The 18,407-nt window shown below is 41.2% G+C and overlaps 1 protein-coding gene across 1 annotated transcript in view; it reads right to left on the bottom strand.

Moving 5' to 3' along the window:
* ARMC2 (armadillo repeat containing 2) overlaps window positions 1–18,060 on the bottom strand; it is a 113,100-nt gene extending 95,040 nt beyond the window's left edge. The window contains exons 1-3 of the mRNA XM_012806242.1: window positions 17,843–18,060; window positions 14,614–14,686; window positions 4,640–4,808 (exon numbers count right to left, since the gene is read on the bottom strand). Of these exons, the coding sequence (XP_012661696.1) occupies window positions 4,640–4,808; window positions 14,614–14,686; window positions 17,843–18,060 (460 nt within the window). The remainder of the gene's footprint in view (window positions 1–4,639; window positions 4,809–14,613; window positions 14,687–17,842) is intronic.
* Window positions 18,061–18,407: the final 347 nt, after the last annotated feature.

Raw genomic sequence — 18,407 nt, 5'->3', positions numbered from 1 at the left:
AACCCCAAAACTCTTGGGCTGAAGCGATTCTCTTGCCTCAGCCTCCCAAGTAGCTGGGACTATAGGCACCCGCCACAATGCCTGGCTATTTTTTTTTTTTTTTTTTTTTGAGACAGTCTCATTTTGTCGCCCTTGGTAGAGCGCTGTGGCATCAAAGCTCACAGCAACCTCTGGCTCTTGGGCTTAGGCAATTCTCTTGCCTCAGCCTCCCTAGTAGCTAGGACTACAGGCGCCCACCACAATGCCCAGCTATTTTTTTGTTGCATTTTGGCGGGGGCTGGGTTTGAACCCACCACCCTCAGTATATGGGGCTGGCGCCCTACTCACTGAGTCACAGGTGCTGCCCATGAGCTGATTTTTTTAAAACAGAGACAGGTCTTGGGGTGCAGTGGCATGGTCATAACTCCTGGTAGCCTCAAACTCCTAGGTTCCATTGATCCTCCCACCTCAGCCTCCTGAGCAGCTAGGACTACAGGAGTGCACCATCAGACCTGACTCATTTTTCTTATTTTTTTTGGTACAGATGGGGTCTCACTACATTGCCCAGGCTGGTCTTAACTCCTGGCCTCAAGCCATCCTCCCACCTTAGGTCCCAAAGTGCTGGGATTACAGATGTTGAACCCACTCTGATTTTTATTTGCTTCCTGACCTCTTATGCTTTATAGGACACACACACAATCTGTTTTCATGGTCCCTGGGATAAAGGGGTCAGGCCACTGCTTACAGCCACGTCTGGTTGGGAGCTTGGCATCCTTGGCTCTGCTGGTTGTCCTATGGGCTGAGGGCCCTTATAGACCCCTGCAGCCCACTGTAGTGCCCCAGTGAGCTGGGGGCAGGTGTAAGAGGAGGCAGACAGGGAGGAGGTGAGAGGCGAGAGAGTTGGTGTGCAGTGGGGGACAGGAGAATGCAGGCTTGGGTCAGATTTGGGAGGCTGTGGGGGCTTAGGGATCAGTGAGAAGGTGGCAACTGCTGTGAGGTCTCTGCCTGGTTTGAGGCCACTGCAGCAGTGCCACCTGGAGCCAAAACCCTACATGAGCACACAGCAAGTAGACTGTCGGCCCCACAGGGATGACTGCTCCCATCTCCACCATGTTTATTCTCTCAAACCAGCAATTCCAAACCTGACGCCACACTCTGGGCCTGCCTGTGGGGCAGTGCCAGCTACAAACACTGTCACACTGAGTGAAGGGACGACCTCTCCAGCCTCAGTTACCTAACAAACCTTTTCTAAACAATAGAGTGACTCCGAAATGAAACCCAGGGACGCTCCTATTAAAACGGCAGTGATCCCAAGTCAGGAGGGCTCAAATGTTTTTAATAATTGGGCAACACATTTTAAAAATAACAGTGAGTTTTTGCTGCCACTGTAGTGCTGGGACTTCAGGGGTAATCCAAAGTGCAGGTCCAATGCGAAGTGACTGGACCACTTCAGGTGAAGTGGGGCCACTACTAACAGTAGATAGAAGAAATACGACAAAGTCAAGCATTAGTGCATCTCAGAGGTGTGACACCGTCCTCAGATGCCAGACAGGGCAGCCCAGAGCAAGGTGCCCTGGGAAGGAAGGAGCCAGCCGTTGGAGAGGCACTGAGGAGGACGGCATGCAAAACCCTCATTTCCGCTGTCATCGCCACATCATTGTCAACAGTTCAGCAAGTGGCAGGGTTTTCAATGCGAGCTTGCAGGAGTTAAGCACAGAAAGTAGGCAGCACTCATGCTCCTAAGCAAGACCACAGGATAAACAACAGCAGACACCTTCACGCCGGTCCTGCCATCCTGTAGCAAGAAGTGCCCTCAGCCCCAAATCCTGGCCTCTCTCACCCTGGCAGGCCTCTTGCTCCTACAACTGCCAATCCTTGCTGATCTGCCTAGTCTGACCTAAGACCCTGGTTGTGGAACTGCTGAAAAGTTATTCGGATTTTTCTTATGCGCAGCTGCAGTTGAGAACTGCTTTTGAAGGGAAAACATACATGGTGTTGCCTTACGTAAGCCTGCCCTGGCTCTTCCCTGCAAGGGGAACCCAGCCGGTCCGTCTGCCCTACTCTGAGGCCCTGCAGAGCTGTCCCGCCTCAGCTCTCTCCACCTCCCCTCAGTCAACGGCTTTCCAGCCACCTGGCCTCTGAGTCCTCCACACGAGAGGAGAGGCTCTTATCTCGGGCCTCTGAACTTGCCTTTCCCATTTTGATCCACAGGTTTTACGGGGCTGCCCCTTCACATTATTTACATTTCAACTCAGAGGTCACCTCCTCAAAGATAGCTTTCAGAGCCACCTGAGCTAAAGCAGATTACCCCTGCCACAGGCACGCTCTATGCCATTATTCTGTTTATCTTCTTCAGAGCATTCATCAGAACTCAAATCATCTCATTTGTTCAAATCAAATTATTTGTTCCCCTACTTATTGTCTGTCTCTCTTCCCGAGACTGTAAGCTCTCTGAGGGCAGGACTGTTAGCCCAGAATAACAACTGGCACTTAGTAAAGTAAGACTGTATTAGAAAAGCAGCAGACTGGCACATGACGGTAAAGCAAGCTGCCTGCAACACCTCCAGTCATGGTATCACAGGTGACGTGAGCACCCTGCACTTCCTCTGTCTCCTTTTCTCCTTGGTTCTATCTCTTCATCTACATCAGAGATCAGACAGGCAAACGGGTGACACAGGCAGGGAGTCCTGGTGAACTGCACACCACACCCTGGGCTTCAGGGTTGGTACTACCCAGCTCCAATCACTTCCCATTGGACTACACAGAATGGACACTCAGGGCTGCCAGATTTTCTGATGTTTCACAAGAAGTCATAAATCTGAATTCTTCTATGAGATTTTTCTACTTTTTGAATGTTGGCAACTAATCAAAAGAAAATGCTTGTGGCCAAGCGTGGTGGCTCACACTTGTAATCCTAATACTCTTGAGAGGCCAAGGTGGGTGGATTGCTTGAGCTCAGGAGTTCAAGACTAGCCTGAGCAAGAGCAAGACCCTACCTCTACTAAAAATAAATAAAACTAGCTGGGCATGGTGGTGCATGCCTATAGTCCCACCTACTCCAAAAGCTGAGGCAGTAAGATCATCTGAGCCCAGGAGGTTGAGGTTGCAGTGAGCCACAATAATGTAATTGCCCTCATGGCTGGGCAACAGAGCAAAACCCTGTCTCAAAAAAGAAGGAAAGAAAAGCTTGTATGTCAAACAATTATGATGTTCAGATGGAGACATGTAATCTCTGGGATCTCTTTTCAGACTGTTAACCTGATAACAGGGTTTTCCGGGCTAGACAGAGCCCCCCATTTTTCTAGGCCTGAGCAGGCTCAGGTCCAGACCACATCTCTAGGTACAAATAGGTTCTCTGCAGACCACATTCTCTGGATGAACACACTCATAAAAAGCAGCCTGACCAGTGTCTCCCCTGGGCTGCCTCTCTCAGAACAGACCCTACTGCTTCTCCCAGAGCAGAGAAATGTGCCTCAGGCAGGACCATGTTCCTACACAGGGACAGTTTTGAAATTAATTTCTGCCCATAGGCCCCTGGCCAATTGTGACATGTGGCAGAAATACATTCCATCTCCCTAAAACCCCCTGCCTGCAGGATAGCAAAAGCAGTACGTCAACCCTTAGACAGAAGGCCCAAACAGGCCTCCCTCTTGGGCTCCCCCTTTGCCATCATGGAGGTTTCCTGTCTTTCTTTTTATCTTTCAATAAACTGTCCTTTCACTTACTCCCGTGGTCCATGGATTCATTCTTAAACCCTGGGACCAAGGACTTGGCAGATACAGAAATTCCAGCTACAAGACTGTCTCTGTCTTTCTCTGACTGTAAACTTATCTCTCTTCATCAATCCTTGTTGACTGAGGGACGACCAGTTCTATCAGCTTTGGGTAAAGTAGTTTCAAACTTTTTTGACAACATATAGTATGAAATTAATTTATAATATGACCTGAACATACCCTGAAGATGCAAGTAAAGTCTCTTGAAGCAATACTTACCCTTACTACAGGTAATGTACCCTGACACTTTCTATCACATTCTGTTCTACTTAATTTTTTTTAAATGCTGGTGTGAGCCACTAAATTGGTTGTCATCCCACTAATGGGTCCTTGCAGGCAGTTTGGAAAACCTTTAGTATGCCCTGGATGGTGGTTGATTCCAGTTGTTGGTGACACTGCTTAGGATGTGAGATCTTTCCCAGGTTTAGATATTCAGCAGCGATTCTGTGGCTGTAGATAAAGTCCCATTCAAGTATTGTTTACATATTCACATGGGATCAGAAAGGTATTATCAAAGAGCCAAGCTTAGTATACATTATAACAATCTTGTAATTCCCATTAGTTTTTTAATGAAATTAAGAACTCTTTGAACTCTAATTTAAAAATCACTTATTTCTGGTATATGTGAACCATCCATGAGGAAATACTTATCCTAATATTCTTTTCCTATCATATTGTGTTTTTTAAAAACTGTGATATTTAGCTAGTTTTTATAAATGCCCAGAAAATATATATTAACAGTGTTTCTTAACCAGCTTTTGCCTAATATTAACTAAGTCTTAATTAATATAAAAATAATCTGGGTTTAGAAAAAAATCATATAAAATAGCTTTTGTGTGCAAATTCAAGAAATATGCTGGAGCTGAAAGGATGCTCCATGGCCTTACAGTCAGTGGGAGGAAGGGATCTGTCCAGCAGAAGGGCTCCCTGGGAGGCTGCCCTGAATAAGCGAGCCCGGGCACTGCTTATTCTTCTAATCTTCGCAGGGTCCACGGGTGGTTTAGGAAAGGAAAAGCAGTTATCTTCATCTGTGGGAGATGCTGGAACTTTGGGTTTCTGGAAAGAGATCGTATAAATTTTTGGTATGAGTTTCTGGGTCTCAAATAAGCCTCACTACCCTACAGCTGGCTCTGACCCTTCCAGAAGAGCACCAGGGCCTTCTGCTTGGTTTCTTCCTAGGCTCCTAGTTCCATCTCCTGTCTCATTGGCCCATCTTACTTAACATGACATACGGTATAATTGTTTGATCAATTATTTTGTATTAACTACTCTGCTGCACTGCTTAGCATATTTGAAAAAAACGTATCCACTTTGGCAAACAGATATTATCCATATAAGAGAGGGTAAGATGTATATATTTATTTTTTTTATTTAAACAGAGGGTCTCTCTCTGTCACCCAGGTAGGAATACAGTGGTTATAATCATAGCTCACTACAGCCTAGGACTCTCTGGTCTCAAATGATCCTCCACCTCAGCCTATTGAGTAGCTGGAACTATAACCACGTGCTTTATAAACTATAGTATTAAATATAATATGTTCGATGTACTTTGCAAATTTTTGTGCTTAATTCAGCTCAGAAAATACTTACTAGGCCTTATATGTGCCAAGAATTAAGTGGAATATAAGTGTTCCCTTTACATATTTTAGACTCTGAAATGTGTAAAGAATTTTTAATTTAGATTAAAATGTCACAAAAAATAAAAGGAAGAAGTTGTCTTAGACTTAAATGATATAAAAATGTTTTATTTTTTACATCTGAAGAATTCTGTACTGATACACCTCCCCCACCAAGGGTGCTGATGTTAATATATGCTTAGAAAAGGAACACTACTAGCAAAATTCTAATTCCTTACAAACTTAAAAAAAAAAACACCTACCACACAAGGGTGGGAACCTGTGGTCTTCTGATTTCTATTCTTTTTTAAGCATCAAAGGAGGCAAGAAAATCTTCACCCCTTTTACCAAAAGGATTTGTTATGTAAAATTTGGATTTAGTCAAAAGGCTGCAGTTAAGTACCAGGAAAGCCTCATGTTTCCTTAAAGCCACAGGTTCCCCATCCCTTACAGGGGACTAAGCTAAAGGCCTTTGTTGCCTTGTGGGTCTATGCTTCCTGCCTCTAACTTCGGTACACTTATTTTCAATGAAAGAACAAAGTTAGCTCAGCATTTTTAGCTCTCAAACCAAAAATAATCAAGGTAATGTTCCTAAAATTATTTCTATAATCTGTGAAATGGGTGGCTTACTATCCAATAAGTTAATCAACAGATTTTTTTTTTTTAAATCCTGTGTGAAATTCAAGTTGTATCATTTGGAAAAATGGATGAAGAAATCTATCTCACATGACACATAACCTCAAGCACTTTTCCTAACATGCAGGAATAGATATATCAGAGTTCTCCTTCCAAGAAGTTGCTTATTTCAATAATGATGACATTCTTTGAAATAACTTTTTTTGTTCTAAGAGACAGGGTCTCACTCTGTCACCCCAGCTAGAGTGCAGTGGCCTCATCATAGCTCACTATCTCAAACTCCTGGGTTTAAGAGAGCAAGCCTCCTGCCTCAGTATCCCAAGTAGCTAGACTACAGGCATCTGCCATCACATCTGGCTAATTTTTCTAGTAGAGACATGGTCTATCTCTTGCTTAGGCTGGTCTCAAACTCCTGACCTCAAGCAATCCTCCTGTCGTGGCCTCCCAGAGAGCTAGGATACAGGTGTGAGCTACCACACCAGGCCCCGAATACTTGTTATTTATTCTTGTTCATTTGCACTCAGAATCACTTTATGAACGAGACCAAAAAAAAAAAAAGTATATGTTGCAACAGTGGAGACACAATTTCCTAAACACACTTAAAAAGGGGTAAATAAAATATTAACCATAATATAAAAGAAAGACTAAATCACTTTGGGATCGAACAGACTGGGAATAACACCTTCTAGATATGTGAACTGCGCAGGCCACTTACTTCTCAGAACTTGCCCAGCTGTAATACAGTGACAGTAGCCTCCTTCTTACAGGGTCATTGACAAAAGTACAATTCCTGTTACAGAAGTTCAAGAAATGCTAGTCCCCTTCCCTATACAAGTCACTCACCCTCATCAGATTTGGTTGCAAGTTACTTTTAACTCTTCTCAAAAGTCAAGGCCCTAGCCTCTGACACAACCTTGCTGGAATAAAGACACTGGATTCTGAAGTGTCTATTCTGAAAGAGATAACACTTACCTACGTAAGTTTTGCTATATTTTGCAATAATCATTTTACCTTTTAGTTTCTTCAATTTGTTGCAAAATATTCATAGGAATGTGACTTAGGCCAAGAAGCTAATAGTAACAGAAAAAGTCAGAGTGTAATATGGAAAACAAGGGCTTCATATGTATTTAATAATTATAAATGGTGGAATACACAGGACAATCTCAATTCTGAAGGGAGATATGAGGTTTTCTTAACTCAGTATGTCTGTATATTGCAGGTTCCCTTGAAACAGAAACAAAGATCAAGAAATCTGCCAAATAATCATAATGCAGTTAAAAGAAATGGCTCCTTTTATAGACACATGGACCAATATTAATGTTTTGGGCACTAAATAAAAGATCTTATGAAAAAGGAAATACAGTTTGGAAAGCTAAATTTTCCCCCAAAGAGAGTAACTGAATTATCTCTGGAGGGTGAGATAAAGCCCCACAACTGCTCCGTGATAAAAGGCATTCTTTTCTTAGTGCAAAACCAGCAATTGTTTGTAATGATGAAACTTTAGTTCCATTTTACTATTGATCTTTAATGATTTATTCCATTCAAATATGTATTGCACTGGACTACTTAGAACAGGTGTCCTCAAACTATGGCCTGCGGGCCACATGGGTTTGCCTAGGACATTTATCCGGACTGCTGGGTGTTTTTGCCACCAATGCCTCTCCTGCTTAGCAGCTGACTTGTCCTGGGGTCCGCAGTCCAGCCCTCCAACAGTCTGAGGGACAGTGAACTGGCCCCTTGTTTAAAAAGTTTGAGGACCCCTGACTTAGAACATAAAGTGATAGAGGGAAAGCATTCTTCATTCTCCAAGAGAAAACTACTGAACAAGCCAGTAATCTCTTGCATGCCAGGTCTACAAAATGTTCCTCCACTTTGTGGAGCAAAGTGGCATTTATGAAGAAAACCAGCACAAGCTTTTCCTTAGACAATTCTGTTGGCTGGGCGCCTGTGGCTCAAGTGGCTAAGGCACCAGCCACATACACCTAAGGTGGCGGGTTCAAATCCAGCCCTGGCCCACCAAACAACAATGACGGTTGCAACCAAAAAATAGTCAGGCGTTGTGGCGGGCGCCTGTGGTCCCAGCTACTTGGGAGGCAGAGGCAGGAGACTTGCTTGAGCCCAGGAGTTGGAGGTTGCTGTGAGCTGTGATGTCATAGCACTCTACCCAGTGTGACAGCTTGAGGCTCTGTCTCAAAAAAAAAAAAAAAGAAAGAAAATTCTGTTAATTTTAGAAATCAGAGAATGTTGCCAGTAAGGAACTCATATAGACCTGTGGTAGGGGGCGATCCATGTGAAGAAAAGCACAGTTAAAATAATTTTATCATAAGGACATATGCACTAGATTATTTATCGCAGCTCAATTTGCAATTGCCAAGATATGGAAACAAGCTAATTGCCCTCAACTCCGGAAAGGATTAACAAACTGTGGTGTATGTATACCATGGAATGCTATTCAGCCATTAAAAACATGGAGACTTTACATCTTTTGTATTTAACCTGGATGGAACTGAAACACAGTCTTCCCAGTAAAGTATCACAAGAATGGAAAAGCAAGAATCCAATGTACTCAATGCTAATATGAAGCCAGTAGATGATCTAATTCATACCCACGTAGGAGAAAAACTCATTTCAATTCAAGTTGGGGGGGAGTGGAAACTTTGATGGGGGAAGGGGCATGAGGGAGGTAGAGGGGGCATTTGAGGTGCTCCCACTGAATGGACACAATGTGGGGTATATGGCAAATCTTTAGGGGATAGGACATAACTACAAGAGAAACTCTACCTAACAAGTTCAAATATTGTGAGTTGGTTGTTGGCGTCCTCATATTAACCTGAAACTAAAAAAACAAAAAAAGGAAAGCAGAGTTGGGTCAAAGCAGTGTTTTTCCTTCACCGTTTCTGACAGGAAGGGTAAGTTCCATTGGTGAGTCACATGCCGAGAGTGACTGTGGAGAGGAGCCCGGAGCACCTGTGGAGAAAATCAAAGTTACAGCCTGTGCACCCAGGATGGCCACCTCTCAAAGGCTGGGTGCTTGGGAGAATTTTCAGTATTTGCTTTCACTCCCAAGGTGGCTTTTCTTGCATGTGTGTGATTACACGTGTGTTCTGCTGCTTTACAAACTAAATCGTGGGCACCTTTCTGAGGTGGATATTCCTGACTCCCTTTTCCAGTCATCATGTAGGGTGGGAGAAGACTCCACCTGGCCCTGCAGAGGGACTGGGCCAGAAGCTGGTGGAGGGCCACAGAGCTGGGGTGATCCGTGGCCAGTTGAAGCCCATTCACGGGACATTTAAGCTCTCTGCTTGTGTCCTCCTTCACGGGGGCAGAGCCCGTGGCTCAGTGAGTAGGGCACTGGCCCCATTTACCGAGGGTGGCTAGTTCGAACCTGACCCCAGCCAAACTGCAACAACAAAAATTAAAAATAGTCAGGTGTTGTGGCAGGCGCCTGTAGTCCAAGCTACTTGGGAGGCTAAGCCAAGAGAATCGCCTAAGCCCAAGAGGTGGAGGTTACTATAAGCTGTGATGCCACGTCACTCTACCAAGGACGACAAAGTAAGACTCTGTCTCTAAAAAAAAAAAAAAAAAAAAAACAGCTCAAATCCATGCTGTTAGAAGAAGACAGTAGTTTCCCTGGGGAGACAGTGGCTCAGAGGGGCTATCAAGAAGATATGATCTACTTGATAACGGGGTTAATCATCTATTTTTTACTTTTTGAATGCTGGTCACTAAGTGTGTTTCATTTGCGTAGATTTAACAAGCTACACTCTCGAGACCTACTACTTTGCTGTATGTTACTAAAAAGTTGAATATTCTTCTTTATTCAGGCTTTTAAAATATATATATGTGTGTGTGTGTATATATATATATACCTGACTAGGTATACCTGACTAGGATTTGTAAGTTAGAAAACAGAAGAATTCTGCTTTGATGATGATAATGATGAAAGACAAAATTTACTGTTCATTCACACAGTCATACCTCTTTTCTAACTTTATACAATCAAAGTAAAAGGAAATTTTTTCTGTGTAAATACATTTGAACACCACTAACTAGCATGGCAGAAAGAAAACAGTAATAACTGCCACCCAACGGCCCCAGGTCTCAGAGCTCTTGTGGGAAGGTAGGGGAAAAAAGATGTACCTGGCACATCTGTAAAGCAGGTAGATATAAATGTCAATGGAACATTATCACTTATGTGCAAATCACAGTGCTTTTCCCTCTGCCTGGCAACCGTAGGTACTAAGAGAAGTCCCCCTGAGCCAGTCGGGACAGTGGCCAAGGCCTGAGCAATCAAGAACCAGGAGCATCAGCCTCTCCGTTATTCTCCAACACCCGGGCTTCTCTGACTGCAGGCAGCTGAAAGGTGTTGGAGAGTACAGGCCAGAGAGGAACAGGAGAGAGAGAGAGAAGGTAACTGTCCAAAAGCAAAGAGTGTATGTCAGGCACAGTGGCTCATGGCTGTAATCCCAGCACTCTGGGACTCTGGGAGGCTGAAACAATAGAATCACTGGAGGTCGGGAGTTCAAGAACAGCCTAAACAAGAGCAAGACCTCATCTCTACAAAAAATAAAAGCAAAAACATTAGCTGGGGGCGGTGGTGCACACCCCTAGTCTTAGCTGATTAGAATACTGAGGCTCACTTCAGCTCAGGAATTTGAGCTATGATGACATACTGTACTCCAGCTTGGGTGACAGAGAGAGACTCTATCTCCAAAAAAAAGAGCAATCTAAACCAAACCAACCACACAAACAAAGAAGACTTTAGCTAATCTGTTAAGCCCAGGAGCTGAAATGGGCTGATCACTGGGTCCCCCTTCCTGACTGACAGCTGGTTGAGGAATTATTAAAAGGCAAACTAGTCTGAGACAGTGTCCCAGATTCAAAAAGTGCTGAGATTTAATTAGTTAGGACGGTTTCAAAACCTCTTGCAGAAACTGTGTCCTTGAACCCTGAGCCACTCCCCTCCACTCTGTCTCCTCTCTCCCCAGGGGTCTCCTTCTCCCAGCTCCTCTCTCCAGGGTTCCCTTATCGTCCAGCTTCGTCAGGTTAGTGGTTACCAGAGTCAAAAGCCTCTTTAAAGGAAAGAAGGTGGAGGGCAGTTATCATGAGGTTAGTTTCAAAAATTTTTGGCTGGGAACCCCTAACTTTAATTATTGTTTAAAATAAAATGTATTTAAGACCCTTACATAAGCCACCATCACAAAAAAAAATTTCAAACTAAAGTGATAATTTTACTTAACATGCGGATTTCTTAGACTACTTTTACTTTGAACATAGCACCTAGCTATTCTGTAGGAAAGAAATTTCAGTTCCATGCTGCTAAACAGAGGTAAATGCCAATATTACCTTAGCCCAACACCTAATCCTGCACCAGTTTCACAAGCACCAGGTTAACTCTAGAAATAGAGATTTTTAGGGAAGAGTAAGCCCAAATCAAGTGAGTCCTCTCCCACCCTGCTAACTACAGTAATATCGAAAGTAATTTATAGGAGTCAAATCACAGAATCATAAAGCAAAGAGCCACTCTACCATAAGGTCGACCCACTGGGCTGCCAAACTGAGCCCTCATGCCATAGCTGGCCCAATACCCAAGTGGTTTCCATGATCACACATGTAAGAAGCCATGTGTCAATCATAGCTGGCAAATTATTTATTGCATATTGGTTCACGTTTAGTATTTGAGGGTCTTATTTTTATCATCTGCAATATAAGAACAAGTGTTGTCTTGCTCATAGAGGCAGTCTAAGAAGTATTTAAGAACTGAAAACTACATCTTGAGTCAATTAAGGTCAGGAACTATAAACATGGACTATACATTAAATGATATTACTGAGTAATGCTAATTGTTTGAACTGTGACGATAGTATTGTGGTTATGTAGGAGTCTGCCCTTGTTCATAAGAAATGTATACTTAAATTTTGTGGATGAAGTATCATAATGTCAACTTATTTTCACATAGTTCATCAAAAGCAAACACATGCACACATACACACACATACATACACACACAGACAGTAACAGAAACTGAGAAGCAGTTTGACTAATAGCCCAATCCCATGCAAATCTAAGGAGCCAGTATCTCCAAATTCTTCTGGTAGCAGAAGTATAAAGGGTGGGGTGGCTAAAATAAGGAGGTTTGGCTGAAACTCTGTGTAATTCCTTTCCTCCCAGCTCCATGCAGTAGCTCTCCTGAGCTACTGAGCCCAGGAGAAGACAGAAGGTTTATTCTTTAAGCAGGTGAAACAGAACATCTCTAACTCAGGTCAATAAGTAAGGGTACCATTATAATAAGCAGCCTTATTGTTGAGTGGCAAAGTGTTCATCATAAATATGGATATTAACTGAATATGTTTTCCTAAATGCTAGCCATTCCCACCTTCTTCTTACACCTGGCTCTTAGAAGGTAGCAACTGGCTTTTAACTTCCAGAAAAGAGCTTGGAAGACACTTGTTTACAGGGAATGTGACTAGCCAATAAAGAAAGCCCTAAAGATACTGCTGCTGGGTGTCAGCAACTACACAGCCCAGCCTGGGTAAATATCTGCTGTAGGTTGACCAACCGTGCCTATATGTTCCTACTATTGATAGCAGCCAAACAAGCAGCATGAGCCTTTGGTATAAAAAATAAACACAAAAATGCAACAGAGATTGATTAAAAAGAGAGAAGAAAACTTAGTTAAATAAAACTATCACTAACAGATTCAAATAAGATGCTGCAATCATAAAACAAGAACATAACACTACATAAGAAGAGATTATTTACAAAGAAAAACATTTTTAAAAATTACAAACATTTTTAAAAATTACAAACATGATGGCAGAAATAAAAATAACTCAATAGGCTCGGCGCCTATAGCTCAACCGGCTAAGGCGCCAGCCACATACACCTAAGGTGGTGGGTTCGAATCCCCAGCCCGGACCCGCCAAACAACAATGACGGCTGCAACCAAAAAAAATAGCCGGGCGTTGTGGCGGGTGCCTGTGGTCCCAGCTACTTGGGAGGCGGAGGCAGGAGAACTCGCTTGAGCCCAGGAGTTGGAGGTTGCTGTGAGCTGTAATGCCACGGCACTCTACCCAGGGGGACAGCTTGAGGCTCTGTCTCAAAAAAAAAAAAAAAAAATAACTCAATAAAGGGATTAGAATAAAGTCTCTTCTAAAATAAGATGTGAAACAGAAAACAGAAAATAAGAAAACTGAAGTTCCAGTCCAGGAGATCTTACACCTAAGTAATAGAGTCTAGAAAGAGCAAATGGAACAAAAAAAGTAGGGAAGACGCTGTCAAAATAATGTAAGGACATTTCCCAGAGCTGAAGAACATAAGATTCCACATGGAAAGGGTCCTTCAAGCACCCAGTGTGACAAGTGAGATTGGACTCACGCAAAGGCTCATTGTTACGAATTTCAGAACACTGGAAACAAAGAGAAAAATCCTACAAACTTCCAGAAGGGAAAACCAGGAATCAAAGTCTCAGATAATTTACTTCCCATGCATCTTTTCTCAAGAAGCCATGGGAGGGAATGCTCTACCAAATCAGGGTAAATGAAGAGAAAGGACTTGGGATACAGGAAACAGGAAAAAGCCAGCACAAGAGGAAGGAGCTGTCTCCCCAGGATGATGGTGGGGGTGCCCGAGGAGAGCTCTGCCCTAGGTACCCAGGGCAAGTGGTCTGACAGGAAGTGAGTCAATAGAATACTGCACGTGCCTGACTATAAAAGGAGATTTGGACCACAGGAGAGGAGTTTGGGGTTGAGACAGCAATAACACGAAACTGAAAAAGCAAAGCAATTATAATATTAACACCAGGAAAAACAGACAGTGCTGCAGGAAGGGAGACGTAATCATCACTAGCCATCATTAATTCAAGGCTCAGCTATGAACAGAGTTAATCATAGAACAAGCAGATCCAACCGCGGCTATGGGATACCTCTATTGCAATAGCGGTGGGGACAGGAAGGGTGAATGTGTCCTGAAGGGAGGTAAATAGCTAAACCTTCGTCTTCCTTAGCGGGAAGTCATTAGATAATTTCTCAAGCTCACAAGTCAGAGAGCAGCAAGACAATGCGGGACTTAGGAACTTGGAAGGATCCCAAAAGAATGCGTCAAAAGGATTTAAGGTGAAAGCCACTGGGGAAGGGACAATGAAGAAGGAGGGGAAAGGAGACTGCGGGTTCTGTTGGTGGTTTTGTAATCAATCTCTGACTATACACATAAGTCTATATTATATATCAACTTCCCATGCATCTTTTCTCAAGAAGCCATGGGAAGGAATGCTCCCATGTAATATCAATTGTAGATATAATTTTTGTACATACAACTGTTAAGAAAATTATATCACTTAAAGAAAAAATACTGTGAAACATTGTTTACCAAGTTACTGTATATTTTTAAAATTCTTCATTATCAATCTATAGGTAAATTATAGAAGTGTTTCGTTAGATATTAACTGTTATATTTGAAAAACATAAAAGAATCTGCCTCCGTATCAAATTATTAATACATTTAGGTCTACGTAATATATGCTATCTTAGCACATGCTGATTTCAAGTATTTTTGGCCAATTTCATTTCACCATATAACATAAATTACTGGTGGTAATATAAAGTACTCACCAGCTCTAGTGGACTGAGACGTGTGCCAGAGATAGGCCTGGAATCAGATGACTCAAAACTGGATGCATGTAGGCTAGCACAAGAGATGGTGCAGAGTATTAGTTTGTGAAAATTTAGTTCTTTTATTTCTAGCATAGGTTAGTTAACTCTAGCTGAAAAACAAGGAAAAGTATCCAATGCATAAGCTTTGAGGAAAAAAATTTTTAATGATATAATATTTAAAACATTTTATTAACAAGACTTGATTACTTTAAGAAGAATGAAAAATACTGAAGAGTGAAAGAAGAAATTATACAGTGATTTTTAAAAAGTTTTGTTCATATCATTTTATAAAGGTGGTATAACAAGTCCTACAACCATTTCAACTTCCTGAACCCAAAATTTGGAACAGTTTTAGGAACCTTGAATAAGAATCAAACTTAAAAAACAAAAAAAACTATCTTGAAAATCAATGTAATCCATCACACCAACAGGTTAATAAAGAAAAATCACTTAATCATATCAATAGATGCAGAAAAAGCATTTGACAAAATCAAACACCTATTCATAATAAAAAAATTCTCAGTAAATAAGAAATAAAAGGAAACTTCTTCAACCTGATAAAGAACACTAAAAAACCCCACAGCTAACACCATACTTTATGGTGAGAGACTCATGGAGTTTTCTCACTAAGATGAGGAACAAGGCAAGGATCCTACCTCTTACCATTGCTTTTCAACACCCTACTACCTAGAGCTAATGCAAAAAAAAAAAAAAAGAAAGAAAGAAATCAAAGGCATACAGATTAGGAAGGAAGAAATAAAACCATACATGTTCATAGATGATATGATCATGTGTGAAGAAAATCCTAAAGAATTGACAAAAAGCTCCTAGAACTAGTAAGTGATTTTAGCAGGGTTGCAGGGTTCAAGGTTAATACCGAAAGAAAAGTCTGTCACTTCTCTACGTACCAGCAATGAACCAGTGGAAAATGAAATGAAAACACAATACCATTCATATTAGCACCTCAAAAATGAAATATTAGGTATAAATCCATGAAAATATGTTAAGATCTATATGAAGAAAACTAAAAAACATGGTGTAAGAAATCAAAGAACTAAATATATAGAGAGATGTTCCACTTTCATGCATGGAAAGACTCAATCTTGTCAGTACGTCAGTTTTTCCTAACTTGATCTATAGATTCAATGCAATTCCAATACAACCCCCAGGAAGTCATTTCATCGATATGAACAAACTGATTCTAAAGTTTCTGTAAAGTGGTAAAAGACACAGAATAGCCACCATAATACTGAAGGAGAAGAACAAATTTGAATGACTGACATTCCCTGATTTCAAGACATACTATAAAGCCACAGTGATCAACAGAGTACAGATCTATCAATAGATCAATGGAATAGAAGAGAGGGCCCAGAAACAGACCCGCAAAAACAGAGTCAACTGACTCTGACAAAGGAGTGAAGGCAGGACATGGAGAAAAGGTACCTTTTCAACAAATGGTGCTGGGACAACTGGACATCCACATGCAAAATAATAATAATCATCATCTAGATAAGGACCTTACATGCTTCACAAAAATTAACTCAAAATGGAACACAGACCTAAATATAAAACACAAAACTATGTGACTCCTAGTATATAACATAGGAGAAAGTATAGATGACCTTGAGTATGGCAATGACTTTTATATACAGCATCAAAGGCTATATATAAAATTCATGAAAAAAAGAACTGATGAGCTTGACGTTATTAAAATGAAAAATTTCTACTTTGTAAGACTCCATCAAGAAGAAGAAAAGCCACAGACTGGGAGAAAATATTTGCAAAAAATATATAAAATAAAGGATTATTATCCAAAATACACAAAGAATTCTTAAAATTCAACAATAAGAACACAACCCACTTAAAAAATGGGCCATGTCCTTAACAGATGCCCGACCAAAGATGACATACAGATAGCAAATAAGCACACTGAAAAGATGCTCCACATCATATGTCATCAGGGAAATCCCAAGTAAAACAGTGAGGTACCACCACACACCTATTAGAATGTCCAAAATCTAGTCCTGACAGTATCAAATGCTGGCAAGAATTCAGGGGAATAGGAATTCTCATTCATTGCTGGTGGGAACGCAAGCATGGTTTAGCTACTTTGGATGATAATTCAGCAGTTTCTTACAAAACTAACATACTCTTACCATATGATCCAAAAATCATTCATCTTGGTATTTACTCAAAGGAAATGAAAACTTATATCCACATAAAAACATGCACATTTTTCTAAACTATAAGCTTTTGAGGAACTATACCTTGTTTAAAAGTTCTTCATATGTAACTGCCAAATCTTGGAAGCAATCGAGATGTCATTCAGTAGATGAAGGGATAAATAATCAGGGTATATCCAGATAAGGAAATATTATTCATTGCCAAAAAAGCAATGAGTTATTTGAACCATGAAAAACCATGGAGGAAATTTAAATGCATATTACTAAGTGGAAGACTCCAGTTGGAAAAGGCTACATACTATATGATTCTAAGATTCCAACTGTAGTATATGACATTTTTAAAAAGGCAAAACTATGAAGACAGTAAAAATATCAGCAGTTGCCAGGGACTGGGGGGAAGAAGGGACTGGGGGAGGGGGGGGATACACAAACAGAGCAAAGGACTTTTAGGGCAGTGAAACTACTCTGTATGGTACTATAATAGTGGACACATGTCATTATAAATTTGTCCAAATACATAGCATGTACAACACCAAGAGTGAACCCTAACATAAACTATAGTCTTTGGGTGCTAGTGATGTGTCAATGTAGGTTCGTCAATTGTAACAAATGCTGGGGGCTGTTGATAATGGAGGAGGCCGTGTATGTGTGGGAGCAGGGGATATATGTGAAATTTCTGTACTTTCTACTCAATTTTACTGTGAACCTAAAACTGCTCTAAAGATACAGTTTATTAAAAAGACTCAATTATCTGTAACTACAGGGTGCCCCAAATGTCACCATATGTACACACATACAGAAAATGGGCAATAGTAGCTAACTGTACCTTTATTTACAAAATATTTCTCTACATGTTGATCTATAAACATTAGAAACATAAAATATAATATTGGTTTGTTAATTTTCCTACTTATGGCGCCCTTTGGGACACCTCGTGGAACTGAGGGACAATGTAACCTGATACTTCAATAGCTGAGTGTCCGTGAAAGTGAAATGTCCTGTACCTGAAGCAGGAAGGAGGCCTATTTTCTGGTGTTCTTGAAGATGCAGGTCCAAATAATTTTCTTTGGTCGTCCTTTGGTGTAAAAGGTCTTTCAGTTCGAACTGTTCTTAATGCATTTCGGGCTTCACTTATGATCTCTGCACTGGTCTTCTGCTTGGACACTGAAGGTCGATAGAACGGATCCAGTTTTTCTAACTTTTTATCATTTGGAGACAGCATCTTTCCTTTGGAAGTTAAATGTTCTTCAGATAGACACCACACTCTGCAAATATATGATTAAAATAAACCAACTATTTTTAATCCAGTACTTTAGAAAGGTATGGTTAAACCCATCCATATAACTAAACCATACCTCTATATTAAGCTTAAAAAAATCAGAAATAATTTTTAATTAAAAAATCCACCAAACAAAAGGATGAGGGAAACAGCTCTCAAAAATATAGACTACAAAGTTGTGCCTATACACAACTAGAGGAGAAAAAAGAAACAGACCCAGGATGAAAACAAAACCTAGAGAGAAGAAAGGTTAATCGCAAAAGACAGACTAGGAAAAGAGGATCATCTCT

The sequence above is a fragment of the Otolemur garnettii genome, unplaced genomic scaffold (assembly GCF_000181295.1).
Source record: "Otolemur garnettii isolate 467f Iridium unplaced genomic scaffold, OtoGar3 scaffold00002, whole genome shotgun sequence".
In the NCBI taxonomy this organism is placed as follows: Eukaryota; Metazoa; Chordata; class Mammalia; order Primates; family Galagidae; genus Otolemur; species Otolemur garnettii.
Note: the sequence above shows the minus strand (reverse complement) of the source record. Positions and strands in the feature narration are given on the sequence as shown.